Below are 20,772 nucleotides of genomic sequence, written 5' to 3'. Positions count from 1 at the left end.
AGTGCCGTGGCCCTTTTTTTCCCAAATGTCAGAGATTGAACGCAACGATTGAAAGCTAAAAATAACTCGAAAGCTTTAATCAGCAGCACAATAGCAATTAAACATTAAACACAAGCTATTTAAAAAACAAGCTACACAAGCGAACACAGCAGCAGCAATTTCTCCATTGCACTTTAAAATGCCTCATGCTCTAAATAATAGACCGAGGCATAGAAGTGCATGACATTTAAGGTGCAAAACTGTTGATGGGCAAAGCAAAGATCCTATTTATGTTAAAAGTAGGATGTGACATCATATAATGGAGCGCAGTTAGAAAGAGCAATACACCCAGAGAAGTATCCTAACATGACCTGGACTCTTTTTCCAGGACAGTAGAGAATTAACACTCTTCTTTAGCTGCAGGTTTAAGTGAGCAGAGGTTCTCCGGTGGCTTAAGACGAGTCTCACAATGGCAGATCCTTTCAAAGGATTCTTTGGGAAAGCTGGAGGTCTGGTTTGGTTATCTCCTCTCCGGCTTCATAAAGCCTTTAGATCCAGATTTTACAACTGTGAATCACTGGACCCCGCTAGCTTGCTTTGGAAAGCGATGTTCACTTTGAAGTGAAGGATATGTATTACCAGAAGGCGAAGTTGTGTAAGATTCAGTCTCACATTGAAAATCATAGGGTGAGTAACTTAAGACTACATTTCAAAATAATAATAAATTCTCTAGAACGAATAAGAAGGCAGCACAAAAATTCCTTCCACTTTCAAGATTCATTCATCTGTTAGGGCTGAAAATCTCTTCACATTTTGAGCCTAGTGGTCTTTTGTTATGTCCCATGTCTGTATCCTCTGATTTAGGCCTTGGATCCAGGGTCAGGATGAATTACATGCACCAGCAAAAAGGCATCAGAGAGGGAGGATAATCTAACACTCACTGAACTGCAAGACACATAAGTCTGTAGTAGACAAGTAAAAGAAAAGCTAAAGTTAAGGGTCAAGGCATCCACGCAAAGAAAAAGAAATGTTAAACATGATAGCTGGCCATGATTATTTTCTCTTTGCACAATCCTGGACATATGGCTTTCTTCTTGAAAGGAATCAGTCACGTGTTGGACATTCGATAATGGCAACCCAGCCACGAGGAGTCATGAAGATATAAATATAGCGGGCCTGCCCTGCACGCCTGCACTTTCACTGGCTATTAATGTTGCAGGGGTGGCAGCAGTGGCTCCGATGATCTGGCAGGAGATCAGATCCCGGCTGTGGAGACAGGCGTTCGGTGAATGAGATCATTGCATTGCAGGGTGGCTACTGGCTACGAGTCGCAGTGAATAAGAGCCGCACTTCATGCCAGTCAACCTTCCGGTTCAGTGATCAAATGGATGGATGCACCAAGGATTTGTACAAGCTGCTCATCCTTTTCATTGCAGGGCTTAAAAGGATCAAAGTTCAGCCTTCTGGCTTCGCAACATGTATGGTAATTACAATAAAAATGGCAGGGAGTAGCGGCCAAATCACACAGATTGAATCCATTATAACCTCATTCATAAAACAAACTATTTTTTCTAATCTGGACACATTTAGTCATTACGCAATAAATAAGAACTTGAACACAACATTTCTTATGGTGGACTTCCCCTGGGTAACCTATACCTCCTTAATCTCAATCCCATTTTAGACCCTCCTTTTCACTGTCACTTGCTGCTGATGGGTGAAAAAGCCACATCAAAAGGTTGGAAATCGCCGCCCCCATGATTCTCAGCACACAACTGAACGATGATCAGTCTCACACAGGATGAGGAGGTGGCGCTTTTCATAAACCATATAGCACACGATTCTCGAAAGGCTGTGAGGCTTACCTGAATTTCCCAGCTGTTTATAAAATCTATATTCCAAATGGAGTTGAGGTGCTCTGGATTTGATAGGCTCCTGAAAGAGAAGAAAAAGAAAAGAAAAAAACTAGGAATTAGATGAATATAGAAAAGTATCAGAGAATATCAAATATAAACATACAAAAACATGACAATAATCCACAGCTTTTTTGCATTTTGTATAGTTTTGGGAGTGACAACATTTAAATGTGAAAGCAAATCTCTATACATACATTACAGTTCTATTATTAAAGTATCATAAAAGTAGTCTGTGTGACTACACTACAAGATATTAAACAAGTCTCTTACAACAGCCTTGCATGAGGAACAGAACAAAATTTAAGACAGTCTTCACTGAAAAAAGTGTGACATCTGCCCTAGCTCTGCTTGCTGTCTGATTTAGTTCTTGAATTCAAACTCATTAAATAAGTTGCAGTTGTTAACAGCTCATTCGATATTTTAGTCTGTGAATGTAGTGGCAGTCAGGAGAGAAGTGATAGCAATATTTAGTTGCATCGTGTATGTGGCCATAAATAAAGTATTATTTAGTATTCAAGTTTTATTTTTAAGAATAAGTTCAACAAATTGGTAAATTATTTAGCCATATATAAAATGAGATAAGGGATAGACAGACAGGACATAATCCACAGAAAGTAAATCTAAGTACAATACAGAAAGTTATTACAAATGTCACGTCCGCTATTTGTTCATATTATTTAAGATAAATCATCAAGTCTGTAAGAGTACAGATGGCACATGTGCTCCTCTGAAAACTGAAAAGAGAGAGGGAAAGGGAAGTAAACACCAACAACAAGACTGTATCAGTTCTCACAGCCAAACTAACACCGAGTCTCGTCACCCTCCCACATTTTCTTTGTTATAAAGAATCCATCCCTGCACCCTGTATATAAGTCAAGAGAGATTGCTTGGAAAAAACTTTCCAGTGGTTAATGGTCTGTAACAGAACACACTGAGCGAGTCCTCAATCAGGTGTCACGTTACAGGGTTCAGCAGTCTGACACCCAGAGCTCAGCGTTTAGTAGCATCCACCTGACCACAGCTGTGCTACCATACCAAATCATACCAAAGACCAGGGCAAGAAACATGACTGTAACAGTGTAATGATGGTAGTCTGTCATTAAAGCTCTTGGGCTGGTAATGCAAAAATCAGACGGCCATCATGTAGAATATTCATGTAAACATAGCCAGTTATGACTTAAGTGAAATAAGTTTTGGTCATTTCGGCCACCCCAAACCCCAGGTAGCTTCAGGTGGACTTCCTATCCAATTAGTTTACTGTAAGTTCATTTGAATGGAAAACATCTGGGGGGAAAAAATCAAGTAACCTTGATGCTTGATATTATATCAGGAATGTTTTATAATATTAATATGAATCATTTTTAAATATTTAATTTTGTCTAAATGAATTTCCCTCTGATTAATATATAATATAAAATACTATAATATAATAATATTTTAATTTAAAATGTAATTTATTCCTGTGAAGGCAAAGCTGAATTTGCACCAGCCTTAAAGGAGAACTCCGGCGCAAAATGAACCTTTGGTCTAACTTCAGTCTTCAGTGTTACAGGATCCTTCAGAAATCATTCTAATATGTTGATCTGGAAAACCTTTTTCAGGATTCGTTGACAAATAGAAAGTTCAAAACAACAGCATTTTTGATTGAAATAGAAATCTTTTGTAACATTATAAATACCTTTACTGTTAATTTTGATCAATTTAATGCATCTCTGCTGAATAAAAGTTCTCTTTAAAAAGGCTTACTGTGGATCTGGAAAGTAAAATCAGTAGAGTAGTAATGGACTCTATGCTTTGGATTCTAATGGTTCAATCCAGCTCATGTTACTTGCTCAGAAAACGAGCAGACACAGCGGGGCAGAGCTGCATCTGTTGAGCTGTGATGTAACAGTGGCACACACACACAGCTCTTTCCAGGAAGAATATGAAGGGATCGGACAGATTAGGCAAACCAGAATGTCCATCTAAATCTCTCAGTTAAGGGGAAGTGAAGGGGGAAAAAAAATATTGATATAACTCAAAGATGTAAGCATATGATAAACACCTAAAGAAGCTTGAAATGAAAAATTAAAGGGATAGTTCACCCAAAAGTGAAAATGCTGTCATCGTTTACTCACCCTCAAGTTGTTCCAAACAGTTGATGGGCCCCATTGACTTTCATAGTATTTTTTTCCAAACTATGGAAGTCAATGGTGCCCATAAACATTTTGGTTATTTGTCTTTGAAATATCTTCTTTTACGTTCAGCACACGAAATAAATTCATACAGGTTTGGAACAACTTGAGGGTGAGTAAACTATGACAGAATTGAGATTTTTGGGTGAACTATCCCTTTAAGCATCGTAATATAAATCCAATCAATCATGAGTGAGTGACTACCCATGATGTATTCAAATCTCTGAGAATCTCCTCACATGGGTTCTAAAGGCCTTCACCTTCAGTTTTCTATTTAATGAGATGGAAATGATCTGAAGCAGTTAGTGAATTCCATGCAAACTTTTGACACACAGTTACCGTTCATGCAAATGAGAATCATCATGAATCACTGCTATAAACAGGATGCCCAAGGCATTGGCACAGGTTCCTAATGTGAGCACAGTGCCTTGTGCAAATACAAGAATTCAGGGCCCTGTCCCAACACCAATGGACAGCTCCACCCAAAACCACAGACATGTCCAAAGAGCATTATATTAGTAGGAAATATTAGGAAGAAAATGCTCAGAGTGCAAACAAATAACAGCAAAAATACTCGATTCAAAACTAAATTGAAAATGGAAGTCAAATGGAAGGTAGGAAATATAAGTGTTTGTAATTCAACCAACAAATACACAAAAAATGGTGTAGAAGCAATTTGCAGTAAAGTAAATTTCGTAAATAATTACAAAGAAAGTAACACATTGAATTAAACGTGAAATTTTAAAGTAGAGAAGAAGAGAAATAGGATATTCAACAGGAATTGATTGAATCATAGTCGCTGCTATAGGAAAAGGATAGGAGTGATTGAAAAATAAGACTGCTAGATGACATTAACTAAAATACTTTATTAATTACTCATTAAACATTCATAATAAGAACAGAAACAAGTAATTAAATAAACAGGTCACATTTTATTCCATGTTGACTCCGTTTTAGACTTATTCCACTATTTATTATTTCACCCACACTTGATTATATTATTCTATAATATACGGCCCATCTATGTACTGTAACTGATGACATCAATGGGTTAGTATCATTTCCTCTTCAACTTTCCAACTGGCTGAGCTTTAAGTATGTAGGCCCTATGTACAATCTCCCCAAATGAGTTAACTGTAGGCAAGCGAGAGGGGACAACCACGAAAAGCATTTCTACAAACTGAAGCTTTAACGTCATTAAAAAGCTCGAGAGATGATAAATCCACTGCGCAGAAATAATTCAAGAGTCCATGATCTCATTTTAATGTGACGTTCTGTGCCTTTACACCCATTCCATTATGAAACATATAATCCAAAAAATGACTGTGAGAGGCTGAACAGAGTTAATCCTTGTCAGTCAGTTGTAATCGATGATATCATCGGCTCCATTAGAGGACTTTAGTGCATCTTAACATGTAGGATAATGCATCGCTGGCTACAGGCATTACTTAATAAAAAAAAAATACATTCAATGAGAGTTGTATTACAATTTATTAGGGCTGTCATTACGCTGCGATTAAATTAAATGTGCGCTGCGGGTTTAATAGCCTCTATATCCGCTTTAATTAAAGGTAGGGTAGGCAATTTCAGAGAGGCTAGGATTAGCAAGTTAGCTTTGAAAGCATTAGATCCCACCCCCCATCAGAGCGCTTTCTAAAGCCACGCCTCCTCCAAAACACATGAACATGCACAACCAGAGCAAAGTCTGCAAAGTGTCACGAGAGCAGTGTTGTGTGTAACGCGTTACAAAGTAACGCAACTACTTTTTCGGGTAAAAAGTAGTGTAACGCGCTACTACTGAAAATTTGGAAACGAAACGTAGTTACTTTTTCAATTCGCCACAACGTTACTTTTCCCAGGGACAGATTTGACAGTGACACTGTCTTCTCAGCTGCGCGCTTGCAATAGTCACAAGCTCCACACAGTACGTGACAGAGGCTGGTAGCAGAGCAGTCAATTCTGTGAATTACACTGCGCAATTAAACCAAAAGTAATACTACCCACCGGATGAAAAAGGGTTGGCATTTAAAACACCAAATATTAAGGATTGGCATATCAAGCAAAATAATATTCGATGATTGTTCGAAAATCGTACCTCTCCCCCCACATGCTCACCGGTAAGACGGCGTTCACTCAAATCCCGCTCCGACATTAAATTTATCTGTACTGTAGGCTAATAGGCCTAAGTGTTGTAGCCTAGTCATTAAAGAAAAAACTATTTAGTTTCATATTTATGTTTAAATAAAAGATTTTTTTTAATGTCATCTATGTTGATTATAATGAAAAGTGAAAAGCATGAGTAAGATCATAAGATGCGCAATCGGTAGACAAATGGAGTGGGAAGATATGATTTTGACCACTTCATTAATTTTGTTTTTGTAGAAAGCCTTTCTTTAAAGTGAATTTCGTTTTGTATTAATTGTATCTTAATTTTAATCAATGTTTCATCAACAATGTTTCATTATACTTCAAATAAGAAGTAAATATAGCAGGCAATATAATCAGGATTTCTCAGGAGCTCCGTGCCGGCGTGTAAACTGGAGCTCGCCTCATAAATGAGCCCAAACTCAGCGTATAAGCTTTGCCTCAAATAGCTGAGAAATATATAGAAAGCATGAAATGTGTACTTTTAAACAAAACTATTAAAAACGAAAGAAAACAGACCACTCTCTGCTTATGTGATCCGTATGAAATGTGCATTTCTCTCTGGCGCATTCACTACTGCAAAGATAGCGAGTCAGCATCGCCAACTTAATCTTTGCAGCCGACACTGACAGAAAACACTTGTTTATTAATAAACAATTGAAATGCGTGCTATATTTGACATATTCATAATCATTACTTTTGCCGGTTCTTTGTGACATTTTTCATGAACGGCGTCACCATCGCCACCACCACCGCAACTCTATTTTTCATGAGCTGCGTCACCACTGCTCAATAGTTCATATTGTTCTTTGGTGTTCACTTATAGCCTACAGGTTTTTCAAATTCTAGTTTTTCAATAAGTAGAGTTTATAGTAGAACTTTATAGGCCTACACATTTAGGAACAGAAATTGGGTTCTGCCCAAACTCAAGCAATATAAAAGTAACGTAAAAGTAACGAGTAACGTAAAAAGTTACTTTCCAAAGGGGGTAACTAAGTAAAGTAACGGATTACTTTTTTAAGAAGTAACGAGTAACGATCAAACACTACTTTTTAAAAGTAACTTGCCCAACACTGCACGAGAGAAGGCGTTAAATCCTCACGTCTCAAAGCACATATTACAATTTACAACAATAATGAACAAATAACTTGTAGAGCTCTGACTTGTACCACCTGCTGCAGATTCATTTCAGTGTTGATAGTGTTGACATAGAAACGCATAATTTCTAGAACTTTCACTTAGGGGCAAAAATCTGCCTTTAAACTTGAAAGAAATAAAGATTTGACACTTATCGTGATTATTATCAGACCTTGATATACATTTTTTATCGTGATACTTTTTTTGGCCAGCCCTAGTTCAAATGCTTGCACGTGCGAAAATACACAAATAACCATTTACCATAAACATTTACAATAGTCATTTTGATACGCTTTCTTGCGATTTCTTGTGATTGATTGCATTGATTATCTGAAGCACATATACGTGCTGCCGGAACAGCACTCCTCAAAGTGAAAGCACACACATAATTGAAATCACCGTATCACATTTATTTTTAGTAGCATTTTAGACGGTCTATTCTTATATGTATAGTGCATTAATAGTGGGAGAGGCGGGAAATAGCGAGCACTGGGAGAGTCTGTGCGTGCGCGCCTTGTCTGTGTAAGAGATCCAACAAATGTCTGCATTGAAAGCATTAGCACTGCGTGAGAAAAAAAAAAAAAGTTTCAGACTTTCAGTGATGTTACTACATTAAACTATACTATATATAATGTTAAATATAATGTATAATAATGCAATGGGGGAGTATTTTGGGGTCCTGAAAATAATAAAGTAATAATAATAATAAAATGAAACTATTTTGGCTTAAAATATTGTGATAGTATCGTATCGAGAGTTCAGCATCACAATTTGTATCGAGAGATTCAAGACATGAGTGTATTGTTACACCCCTAGAAGATATATGTACATTTTTAAATATCAATATACTTCTATTATTGATTGCTATCAGGATGTGTAGATTTTTAAACAGTATAACAAAGTGTTTATGAACAACATTGCATACCCTACCCTTAATTACATTAGTTATGCATTTCAGAGCAGCTCCGTTCACAGTAAATGCAGGGCCACACGAACCCAGTCTCTAAAGTATTGGGATTGTTTGGGTTTCCAATAACATGCATTTGGTAAAGCATATAAAGTCTGGTGCGCTTTGGGTTTCATAGCGTTTCGTTTTGCACTGTTGTTATTGTTGTTATGTATTTTAAGTCATTTTAAAATACACTTAGGCCTATTTTTATTACCACAAAAAAATATCCAATTAATCATCGAAATAATCGGCCGATTACTCAATTACCAAAATAATCGTTAATGACAGCTCTTTTAGCTATGCAATTAGCCAATAATAGGTGATGGCTCATGAAATTGGGGTCTATTAACCTTCCAAAGAGTATATTTGTCACGTTAAAAATATATTTTTTATTTCAAAGATTAAACAGGTTAACATTGCACAGAGGAGTGATTTCATAGCAGTTACGTCATCTATTGCTCTGAAATACCCTATAATTTGTGAGATTGTCCACATAATGACCTTCAAGACAGAGATTATATGTAATCTGTGCCCTGGTAACCAGCCTCAAATGTTTGCATATGTTGACATTTTCAAGGAGCTAATCATCTGGAATAAATTGGTAACTCTGAAATTATATCTTTGTGGACTCGAAAAGTAAAGAATTCAAGCAGGAGATGCTTGAGGAGGTGCAAAAGCAAAATTGACTAAATGTGCCAGCAAACTAAATTAACTAGCACGTCTGGGCCCCAAGGAGCATCTGCAATGCCAATTGTGTATTTATGTAGGCTATGTTTTGAGGAGGTGTTAGAAAAGCCAGGTGGGGATGCATCATAATTGCTGACATGGGCTGAAGGAGGAAGTTTGCACAGCCAGCAGCCCTCACAATAAGAATGCTATGGATATATACAGTCTGCACATTATTTCCAGTAATGTTTTATGACCCTCTTGCCAAATCTTATTAGAGTTTGCACAAAACTACTTATTCTCAAAAACAAGAACTAATCTAAATCATTGACTAGTCAACTGTGGCCCTACACTAATTCTACTCATTATTTAAGTAGCAAAAAGTATTTGAGAAGAGAGACAGGCAACTCTGCTTGTGAAGTCAGCAATAACGGGTTAACCCGTTTAATCCCACCGGTCACAATGGTGACCGCATCTTTTTTCTTATTTCTGGAAGCTCTAAAAATGTTGTTATTGACTTTGGGCAAGAAATTCAACTTTTAAATGACAAAATAGATTGTCTTGATTAAAATCAATTAATGTCATGTGACTAGTGTGAAAGGTCACATGACCAGTTTAATTCCTGCTTGCACATCTAGAAGATGTCTTCCTCAGACTACTACAAAAAGTAGTATATAAAACATCTTTATTAACAGATAGAACTATCATATTTTGTACATATATTCTTTAAAGGGTCTACTACTGGTATATTTTGAGAATTATACTCCTGCATATATATTTTGCTCGTAAGACTTGTAAATTTGTTAACGGTCACAATTGTGACCGGTAGTATAACAGTATAATAGTGCTTCAATTGAAAACACAGGTATTGGCTGGTATTGGCAATCCTACACTGAACGTATGCCACACCTGTGAGGGGGATGGATGATCTCGGCAAAGGAGAAGTGCTCACTAACACAGATCTAGACAGATTTGTGAACAATATTTGAGAGAAATAGGCCTTTTGTGTACATAGAAAAGGTCTTAGATCTTTGAGTTCAGCTCATGAAAAATGGGGGCAAAAACAAAAGTGTTGCGTTTATAATTTTGTTCAGTGTAGTTATCAGTACCCCAGAAACTTTCAATGTGTTGGACCTTCTAGACATACCTTTTTTCTTTTTTTTTTTTGCAAAACCATTTCAATAGAAAATGCTTTTTTTTTTATCAATAAAAATTAGTTTGGATCATGATGATATTAAAGGTTAATAATACCACGCAGTTAGTTATTTTTCTTAGTTAGTATTTATCAGCAGAAAACTAATTTCAAAAGCTTAGAAAGTACATTTTGACAAACTTTATATAAAAAAAAAATTCTTTAGATGACCCTCGCACAATAACAAAAATATTAAGAAAGCAAATAGGAAAAACTCATGTCAAATACCAAAATGATATGTTTCTATCTCAAATACTTGAAGCTAACGGAAGCTAACGGAAGTGCATGATACTATAGTTACAACGAGGGCCATCAGTCTGAAGTAAATATGGGCAAAGGTGTCGAGGAGTCTGGAGAAGACAGAAACAGCTGGTCTGTGTCCACCTCCTTCAACCCCTCGATTTCAGATCAGATTTCAGAGTCCCAGATGGAGGGAGAACAGCTGCAGGGGTCTAACAGCAGAGCTTCATACACGGACTGGTACCACTGTCACTGGTGCGAGCAGCCCGAGGGAAATGAGAGAGGATTCCAGAGCAGGCCGTCATCCACACTGCAGTTGAGGAGCAGATGTGACAGGCCTAATCTACTCTGATTAAACCAATCTTCTGCTTACTGTCAGGACATTACTGACAACTCATTGCAGAATCTTTCATGATACATCCATGATCGACATCATCCCTATAAAACAAAATGCATGCAGCTGCTAGAAATCAAAGAGTAAATAAAATATTAAAGCTGTGTAAGCGCATCCACATATAACAGTTACACATTCATGACTAGCACAGTTCGCATGTGCATTCGCAGCCTTTTGTCCAATTGTAAGTTGGAATATTATATTTATTTTGTTTATATGCATTGGTCAAGTTAATTAACGCAGTAGTTAAGCGCTTCAGTTTACTGGTGGTCATCTTTAGCTTCAGCTCACGCAGCTCAAACAGCAATGCTTTAATAACTCTGATTGGGACTGTCATATACATCATATTATAATTTATGACAGCACAAAAGTACTGAACTGAGTTCTTTCACGTCGTCTTGCACTTGAACTGACAATTTCACACAAAATTGTCAACCTGCCTGTTTTGGCGAATATCCTAGTAAACAGTCAGTTATGACTTAAATGAACGTAAAGAGTCGAGAAAGACAACACATGTGTAACAGTATCAGTAGGCCTATATTGGATTGTGCATTATGTCTTAAAGTAAAATATCCGAAATAGCCAAATATTCCTGCTGCTGTCTGTTATTAATGTTAATCAAACAACAAAATCACTCACTGCACTTGACTGAATACCTTTTGTAATAAGGATTAAATATTTAATTTATACAGTGAAGATTATGCAGTGTAATCTACCTGAAAGCACCGTTTTATTTCATTATCATCTATGATCTATTGTGTTTATTTGTGGTATTGTTTGTAGTTTGATTTTGTTCTGATTTTATTACAGACTGTTTAACTTCAATAATATTTGAAATGTATATTTTATATTTAAAAAGATTTTTTTTTCCTTTGCATTGTTCTTGCATACCATGTAAAAAGTCTGGCGAGTAAAAAAATAAAACATTACTAGCCAACGGCAACTCTAGCTTGAGTATAGAGGGCTGCAATGGGCCTGTCATGATATAAAAATACATGCACTGTGATATAACACTTTGGTCATACACCTAGATGGATGAATATCTCATTCAGCTGTGAGTTACACTCTCTATGAGCAGCGTGACTACTTTCAATCATGTGACGGAAGCTGTCAATCACTGCAATGGAGATCTAGCGCTTAATTATTAAGCAAGTGCTAATGAACACCATGACAAAACTAAACTTCTTGCCTAGAGATTGCGCCAATTTATTAGTTCCTCCTGCTAACATGCCCATTTCTCACATTCCCAAGCTTCCGGTCTTGAATGATAAATAGATGAATGAGAATGCAGAATGAAGGAGACTGTATATGGGTGGGGCTCTGGACTCCAATTGCAGAAAGAAAGAGAAATCACAAACCCAGATCTGTGGACACATGTCTGATCAAACAAGCCAGAGCTCTTGTATTACTACAAAAGCTGTTTGGAAGCTGTCATACATGTATTACACAACTGGGATCCCCAGCACAAGTGCGTATGAGAAAGAGAGAGAAACTATGTGGTGTTTCCACTCCTCCGCTCTGTTCTGGGTCCCTCGTGAGCCTCTCAGTATGGACTGACTGGAGCACTGTGTCGACAAGAACCAGGGAACAAAGAGAACCTTTCATCAGCTTTATTCTCTTTCCAACTACTGTTGTTTCTCCAACTCTCCTCTCTTTTTTCTCTTCTCCCACTCTTGCTGTTCTAGTAATTTATTTCATCAGAGGGCAGAGCCTGACTTTGGGCTCTTTTCTTTTTCAAATGTTAGGAAACAGTGAAACAGGAGTTCACCTTTGCTCCAGGTGCAGATGTGCCTAAATAAATATACAAACTAGGCTATACAAGCTAAAAAGAAACTCTAGAAACCTTTCAGCGCTTATCAATTGGCAACGCATTTGATCAATGTTGGTTATGTTCAATTTAAAAACAAAAAACAAACAAACATGCATTTGCCCAAGACTATAAGCTCAGCAGTACTTCAGACTTCATGCTAATCCTCAACCTGCAGCAGAAAATATCAAATATTAAGGCAGTTATTTTGCAACTTATATAAAATGTGTGCCATGATCAAATAACGAGAATGTTTAACTGACAGCACAAACTTGTGGTATACTCATTAAATAAGCAGGAGGCAGCTGGTGAGGACTGTTGGTGTCTTGAGGTTTTGGTGCTTAGTAAAATGCAGACATGCAACATTCTGCTCGTGGTTTGCTTCAGTAGATAAATATAGAAATATTCAAATTAAATTTGTTTTTTTAAAGAAATTTAATACTTGCATTAAATGCCGAGGTGTAAAGTCCAGGTTCAGAAAATAAAAGTCCTCCTCAGTATTTTGTTCCAATCACATGGATTTGCTAATTAGAACAGTTTAAGTTCTATTTTTAGCCAGAAAATAGAACTAATTAGTGAAATCAGCTGGCTGAGTTCATAGGTGGAATAGGCATATGGCAGGACTTTTACTTTCTGACCCCTGGACTTTACACCTCTGATTAAATGTCATTTTTGATCAATTTAAAGGGATAGTTCACCCAAAAATGAAAAATCTGACATCATTTACTCACCTCAAGTTGTTCCAAACCTATATGAATTTCTTTATTCGCTGAACACAAAAGAAGATATTGTGAAGAATGTCGGTAACCATACAGCTGATGGACCCCATTGACTTCCCTAGTATTTTTTTTTTCCATAATATGGAAGTCAATGGGGCCCATCAACTGTTTGGTTGATATATATATATATATATATTCTTGAAAATATCTTTTATGAAATTCATACCAGTTTGGATCAACTTGAGGGTGAGTAAATGATTCAAGAATTTTAATTTTTGGGTGAATTATCCCTTTAAATTGATCAAAAGTGACAGTAAAGTCTTTTACATTATTCAAAAAAGCATTTCATATAAATTCTGTTTTGAACTTTCTATTCACCAAAATAATCTTGATTTTTTTATCACGGTTTGGAAAAGAATAAGTCCACATTTCACTTTGCGGCCAGTTTGATGATGAACCATTGCAACATGAACAGGAGACGCAGGTTGTTTATCATTATAATGTTTTCATATAAAAGTAAAAGTTTATGCAATTAAAATGAATATATTTTGTATGAAAACATTTCAGAGTATGTTATTTTGGTTTGTTAGAAAAAAGAATATGTAGGTTTCATTAATTCATAATAGACTGTTTTGAGCAGTCATGAGTTAGAACTTTCAAATTAATTTAATTAAATCCATTAAAGTCAATTGAGTTCATACTGGTAATTCTCATATTATATGTTCGTAAATATTTTATGCAACGATATATTCAAATAAAATGTATCTAAAATATTGATAAAAATATATATTTTCTTGCAGCTCACTGCTTTTTGCTGTCATTCTTGAAAAAGAATCTCTCTTTTTTTATTAATAAAAAGACCATGAAGTAATAATATGGTAAAAACAGGGTAACATGCAAACCTTTAAAACTGTTTTTGTGCATTCACTCATTAATGAGAAGTTACTGATTAGATACAATAGGGTTTTAGCTGAAAAATATTAAGTTATGACTATTTAAAAGCTTACATTCCATCGGATTCAAACACCCTGGAATTTAAAGAGTGTATACAGTTTTTAAAGCATTAGAGGGGAAATTAATTTTTACTGTTTTAGTGATTACATTCAACAATTTGATTCTACTACTTTAAAATACATGTGTATGAGTGAGTAAAGGGATAAATAAATATCATTAAAAGGCTTAAAACTATTGAGCTTTTTTATTAGCCATACTGACCAGCCCTATTCAAGCCATATTATAGCCGGAACAGTGGAGAGAAATGCAGTGGCAGGGGTGCATCATCATACTAAATAATTTTAGCACTAAAATTACAGTGCTTGACTTCACATTGAGCGGTTAAAAAGCACTTTGATAGGCAACAATGCAAAGATAATGAACCCTTTGACGTTACTAATGCAAAGATAATCATATCCTTCACTGGAGGATCCGGGGAGGAGGGCGACTAAGTGTGCACACACTATCTATGACAATCCCTTTCTCATGGTGCCAAGTTACTTGACGGTCATTTCCCAGAACAGAAGACCTCCCATCAACAGCTTAAAATGATCCCTATAAAACTCCCATCAAATAATAAAACACAACATGGACTTTAAATAGCACAGGACTTTGAGCTTCTGTTTGGGTGTAGCATGAATTGCACATGTCAGAGGAGCTTATGATATGACGTGAATGAAAATTTGAAGAAATCCAGTTCTCTATGACAGTCCCCAGGGTAGCAAAATCTCTTCTCACATCTGAGAGAAACGCCTCTATGATAAAAATGGATTTTGGACACCCATTTACTCAAAGGACCTTGTCATGTTTACTCATGTTTTAGAGGCCAATTTGAGCCCACATAGAGTGTGGGTTACGTCATAACGATCACTCACCACAAGGTCAGTCAATACTTTACTGTGTCATATGGATAAACGGTCTGCCTGTTTAGAAGTGAAGCCCTAAACTCGCTCGCATTTCTCGTAGAGCCCCAGAAACAGCCAAAAACATACTTTAGGTTAACTTCCATTTCCCTCTCTGCATTAAGAAAAGACTTTCTACCTTACATTGACAGCCAGCCAAAGTTAGCAAAACGTAAAATATAATTGGTATCATCTTTCTCGCAAATGAAAACTCCATAATGCCACCCATCAATACACGTCTTATTTGCTAATTAAGAGGAAATAAAAATCGAGTAAACGTCAACTAACAGTCATAATGATTTATTGCACTTTCTGAAAGTTGAACAGGGACTGTCTGTGTGCTTTCCTCATTAGCTATTACACAAATTGGTTTTCTAAAGTTACACTAGCAGCTAGCTACATAAAAGTAACTTGTAACAATGTGTGAGGACCAACTGATCAACAGTGCATTACCAGGATGCTGTGGGTGTGCACTGTCTGTGCATTGCAAAGCATACCATTTTAAAATAGGGTCTACCCATTGTAATAACAGAGTTACATGAACCTTGAATATGAATGTCTGGAGGCAAAACTCTGAAAGTCCAATAAATAATATTGCCTAGCGTAATATTTAAACAGTCATCATGAATCAAAAGCAGAATCAGAAGCAAAAAGGCTATTTAAGATGAATTATTGCTTTATATTAAAAAGAGGACATCTGTAAAATGTATAAATATTATAATATACCCATAAATATAGGGAATATGTGGTATTTTCAATACTCTGATTTTCACAACAGCACTCACCAATTTGATGGCCACATATTCATTTGTGTATAGGTTTTTGCCCAGCCGCAGTTCACCGAAGTTTCCACAGCCAATCTTCTTCCCAACTCTGAAGTTAGGGCCAACCATGAGGACCCCAGAGTTGGGCCCCGTTCCCCGGCCCCCATGTACAGTCCTACTACCAGTTGCTTTCGACATCCTTTTCCCTTCCTCTGTCTCTACCTTTCCACCTCTCTTGTCAAAATCCATAAGCTTGTGATACCCTGGCCTCTCCACGGTTACTCCCCTGCCATGCAAAACAGAGAAGTTTCAAAACAACCCCCAGGGAACACGTGGGGATGATGGAGAGAAGACCAAACGAGTGAAGGGGTTTAAAAGTATCTATATACTGGTGATTTTTGAGGAGCAGAAACCGATGTCTTCTGCAGACGTGGAGGGTATCACAGATAGCGCCGTCCTTGCATTAATCCTTCGGTGGATGGGACTCCTTTACTGTGCAGTTGCCCTTAGAGTAGCATGTCACTGCCTGAACCAGGCAGGTTATGCTAGCATACGCACACATACAGACGCACATGCACGCACTCACACATCCACCCACACACGCTCCTCAACACTGACATACACTATTCCTGCTAGTGGCACCAAACAAGTGAACGTCCCCTTGTGCTCCTCATGGTTTCCTTGAAGTCAGTTTCGGATAATACTGTGAACATTCTTCATGTTCTAACACTGCTATAAGCAGACTCAGACAGACCCAGGAGTAACAGGTTCGAGCAGTTTAGTCCGACTTTCTCTGGATGCCTGAAAGACATAGAAAAGAGAAGTAGAGTAAAAATTAGTATCAATAAATTAATCAATCATGCACAATATCGATATACCAGTCATTAAGGTGATGATACACAGGGCAACTTTTTGAGCAATGTTGCTGGGCAATGTTGGCGTCAACAGGCAACCAGATGAGACACGGGGCCCAAGACCAATCTAAATTATCCAGATAGAAATATATTGCCTATTTTCAATGGGAAAGTGCCCAAGCAAAAATCGCTCGGCAAGTTGCCCTGTGTATCATCACCTTTAAACTTCAAACAGAGACATACCAGAGCATTACTTCATGTTTTTGCTCCTACTATATGTTAAATTTGAATGACCATGCATTTTTAATTAATTCATTATAATACATTTTTATTTCCGTATCAGCATCAAAGTCTATATTCATGAAAAAAAAAACACAATTAAACATAAAACAATATAAAATTGTACAGTTTAAATTCTAAAGTCTTCCACTCACTTTAAAACACAGATACTAATCCTGAATGACCATGCATTTTAATACATTAATTGTATTGCCATATGAACATCAAAGGCTATAGGCCTATTCATGGGGGGAAATAATAACAACATAATATATAATTCAACATCTTATAACATTACAATAACAACTAGCCTACACAAAATATCACTTTACTATTCGGCAGAAATTTTAATATTTACCATGCATTTTAAAATGAGTCCTTCACTTCACTATAACCACATAATAATTGTAATTAATTAACTTTATTTTATTGCCATATCACCGTCAAAAGGCTATATTTCATGGCAAGATAAATAAAATAATACAATTAAACTTCTTAAAACATTATAAGTCTACAAAATCTTTCAGTGTAATATTTTGATAGAAATTCTGATTTTTTCAAAGCGAGTCCTCCATTAGAAAAATAAACATGAAACATGATGATGGAAAGAGGCATGACAGGATATTATAAAGCACAGACAATAATCCTGATCCTCAATGTGCATGGAATCCATTTTCAGATTACTTCAAGGTCCAATAAACCTAATCAATAACAGCAAGAGACAAAGTATTGCATGCTAAACATGATGCGAATCCATCCTCACAGGATGAAGAGAAACAAATGGATGTTAATTTAGAGAAAGAAAAATATCACTCAGTCACAGTTTTGGCAAACAAGAGCCAGTGAGTTTATGGCACTACACCAACAGATTTTGCTGGTCTGCCTCCAAGGCATGGGATTTTTTTTCAAGGTGTGGAGAACAGAACGGTTGAGAATTACAAGCCTAACAGTGCCCGTATCAGTTTCCAATTCCAACAGGAATTTTGATGACACCTGTGTGGTTGATAATGGAGAGGGGAAGCGGTGTAGAAGGTCAGAGATCTCTGCTGCACACCAACCCCCTCTCCCATCCAGGGTCAGCACTGCTGTTAATGTAAATGGAAAAGAAACTCGGAGCAGGTAATGCAAGAACTATTGGAAAGACTGTCATGCTTTCCTTCAGAAAATGCACTTAAAAAGATCAATGGCTGCCTGACTGGCTGTAAAAGGATACCAGACCAGAGCTGATGAGCAATACACAATCAGCTCAGCAAAAAAAAAAACACATCTTTAACACTTGGGAGGGATTTTCACTACTTAATTTCAACATCCAATGCACTGTTTTTTCAGCAAGTGACAAATGCATCAGAGCTTCAATGCATTAGATTATTAATGCACGGCTCGTTTTTCTAATACTTTAGCCTGAGCAAAAAAGAATTATGAAAAATTATGCCCTGTCATTCAGCAAAATAAATGCATCTCCAATCATGCCGGCTTAGCTTTTGTAACGGTTAAAGGGGGTGCTGGACACCGCTTTATGAAAGGGATTGAATTTGTATTCATCAATTCTCAATATGAAATCAATCATTATAGCAAACACTTTATCTTAATTGCCCACTGTAGAAGCTACATAAAGGTGAATAATAAACAGAGGGTTATGTAAGGCATTTAAAAAGCAGGAAATTACATATAGGCCTACTGTTCTTAAACTATTGCCTGAAAATGTGAATAACCTCAAGTAAAGCAAGCAACAGCCTCGTTTAGTCATACACCGTGGCACATAACGCATTCAGCCGGATCAGGATTGGCAGTCTATCATGTCTTTCGATGGTCTGCCGGTCACTACCCCACACGGTACCATAAAAATGCTGATTACAAGCTCTACAAGGGCGAAATGGAAAACCATGCCACAAGTCAGTTAGGGATCACAACAGTCAGATAGGGATCATTTGTAATTACAAGATCTGTGGACAAGAACTAGTGTACAAGTACTGATTATGGGGCATGTTTCCATCTACTACTTAGATTAGAAACAATTTATTAATGCTTGAAGGAAGTTTAACAAAGAAACACATTGCAGAGTACGCCATAAAACAAATTTCATTTCATATTTAGAGAAAGATTTATAACAGATTAACAGATGAATCTCACAGATAACACAGGAACATCATCATAAAAAACACCTGATACAAAAGTGCATTAGATAAAGCCAAAATGATTACTGTAATGCTGCCGCATAATCTGGAATTAAGACTGTCTGACTAATAATGGTTGCCAAGTTAGTGTTCACAGCTGTTTTGAGTTGCTCTGCCTACAAGAAAACAAGACACGCCAGCTAAGGACTTATTTCTGCTTATCTGATGAAAATATCAAAAGAAAACAAACCAGGTTTCAGCATAACATACTAGGCAGCACAGTTCAACTGTGTTTTAGCTTTCAAACAGGAAACATGCAAGTGTTAGAGGCTGCGTAAAAACCAAGACATCTACTTCTACTTTCTCAGATGGGCAAAAGAGAGAAGCTGGTGCCATAAATCTGCTTTTGTGTTGATGTAGAAGGCCTTGTGTGGTGTTGATTTGGGCTTGAGAGACAAAGAGTGAGAAAGAGAGCTCCCTGGTCATTAACTTCCTTAAACAGTCTGATTTTTCCATACTAACTTGTTTAGCATATGTGAAACTGTGAGATACAGTTTAACACTCCTCTATTTTGCTTTATGACACATTTCCAGCCCGATAACAGAACAAAATTGGCGCACAATTATTTTAAAATGTAGTAATATCTGTAGTAAATGTAGTAATATCATAAATCATGTAATATCTGTCAAAAATTAAACCACACTAAACCTCACTTCCACGAGAGCTTAATACCTTTATGTTTTCAAAATGCACAGATGATGCCCTTGACAGAAGAGATTTCCAAATCAGATGTACAAAGTCTAAAATGTAAAATACAAATATATTTATATCAATCCTGGCCTTGAAAGTGTAGCATCCGTCCATAAATTGTTTTATTTCATGATGAAGTGTCAATTCTAGAAAGCTTCCTATCCTGGCCTAGCAAAGATTACATACTTAAACAGGTCTTTAAACATTAAATATGTCTTTAAAGGCATTCGGAATATTTTCTTTCAGTCCCTTCTTGGCTAGTGGCTTTAAAAAAACGTCCTTAAAATGAGTGGCTGTCTAGCTGGGTCGTCAAATATTAACTAAATACACGTCGAATGTATTTAATTTCACATCTAAAGCTAAATATATTCCCTTTCATATTCGAAAAGGTAAGGAAATACCGACAAACCAGCTAAACAACTCCAAGCCTTGTTTGACAAACATGACAATAATCCTCCACAAATGAACTAGCTTAGCAACCCACTTAGCTAACATCACATTAGCCGTCTAGCAGCGAACCTTTCAGTCTTTCGATTAAACCGAGGACGGAATGTTTCTCCTGAGGAAACATAAAGATGTTTTTACCTGCTTGTGAGTCCCCTATGTAGTATGCCGCGACATGGTCCTTTATTTATGCTTTGGAAAGTGATTTAATTCCCCACTAAAGACTAGCCCGGCTTCGCTGTTGTCTCTTTAAGCCTACCGTTTCGGTGAGCGAAGCTCCGGCGTCACCCGACACTCCCATTGCTGTGGATACGTTCTCAAAAGTGCGTAGATAGATTAGTGAATGTGCGGCTG

General features: G+C 36.9%; 1 protein-coding gene across 3 annotated transcripts in view; it reads right to left on the bottom strand.

The window, feature by feature from the left end:
- Nucleotides 1–20,772, bottom strand: part of csnk1g2b (casein kinase 1, gamma 2b) — a 32,887-nt gene extending 12,115 nt beyond the window's left edge. For 2 of the 3 annotated variants that reach the window (XM_056252384.1, XM_056252387.1), the window contains exons 1-3: nucleotides 20,560–20,715; nucleotides 15,999–16,778; nucleotides 1,845–1,914 (exon numbers count right to left, since the gene is read on the bottom strand). In XM_056252384.1, coding sequence (XP_056108359.1) covers nucleotides 1,845–1,914; nucleotides 15,999–16,226 — 298 coding nt within the window. In that variant the 5' untranslated portion in view covers nucleotides 16,227–16,778; nucleotides 20,560–20,715. Of the gene's footprint in view, nucleotides 1–1,844; nucleotides 1,915–15,998; nucleotides 16,779–20,559 lie in introns of all 3 variants that reach the window. The other variant, XM_056252385.1, reaches the window with a different exon arrangement.

Source organism: Rhinichthys klamathensis, unplaced genomic scaffold (genome assembly GCF_029890125.1).
Source record: "Rhinichthys klamathensis goyatoka isolate OS25496 unplaced genomic scaffold, OSU_Roscu_1.1 h1tg000094l_1, whole genome shotgun sequence".
NCBI classification, from domain to species: Eukaryota; Metazoa; Chordata; class Actinopteri; order Cypriniformes; family Leuciscidae; genus Rhinichthys; species Rhinichthys klamathensis.
The sequence above is the reverse complement of the archived record's forward strand: the minus strand, read 5'-3'. Positions and strand labels throughout refer to the sequence as shown.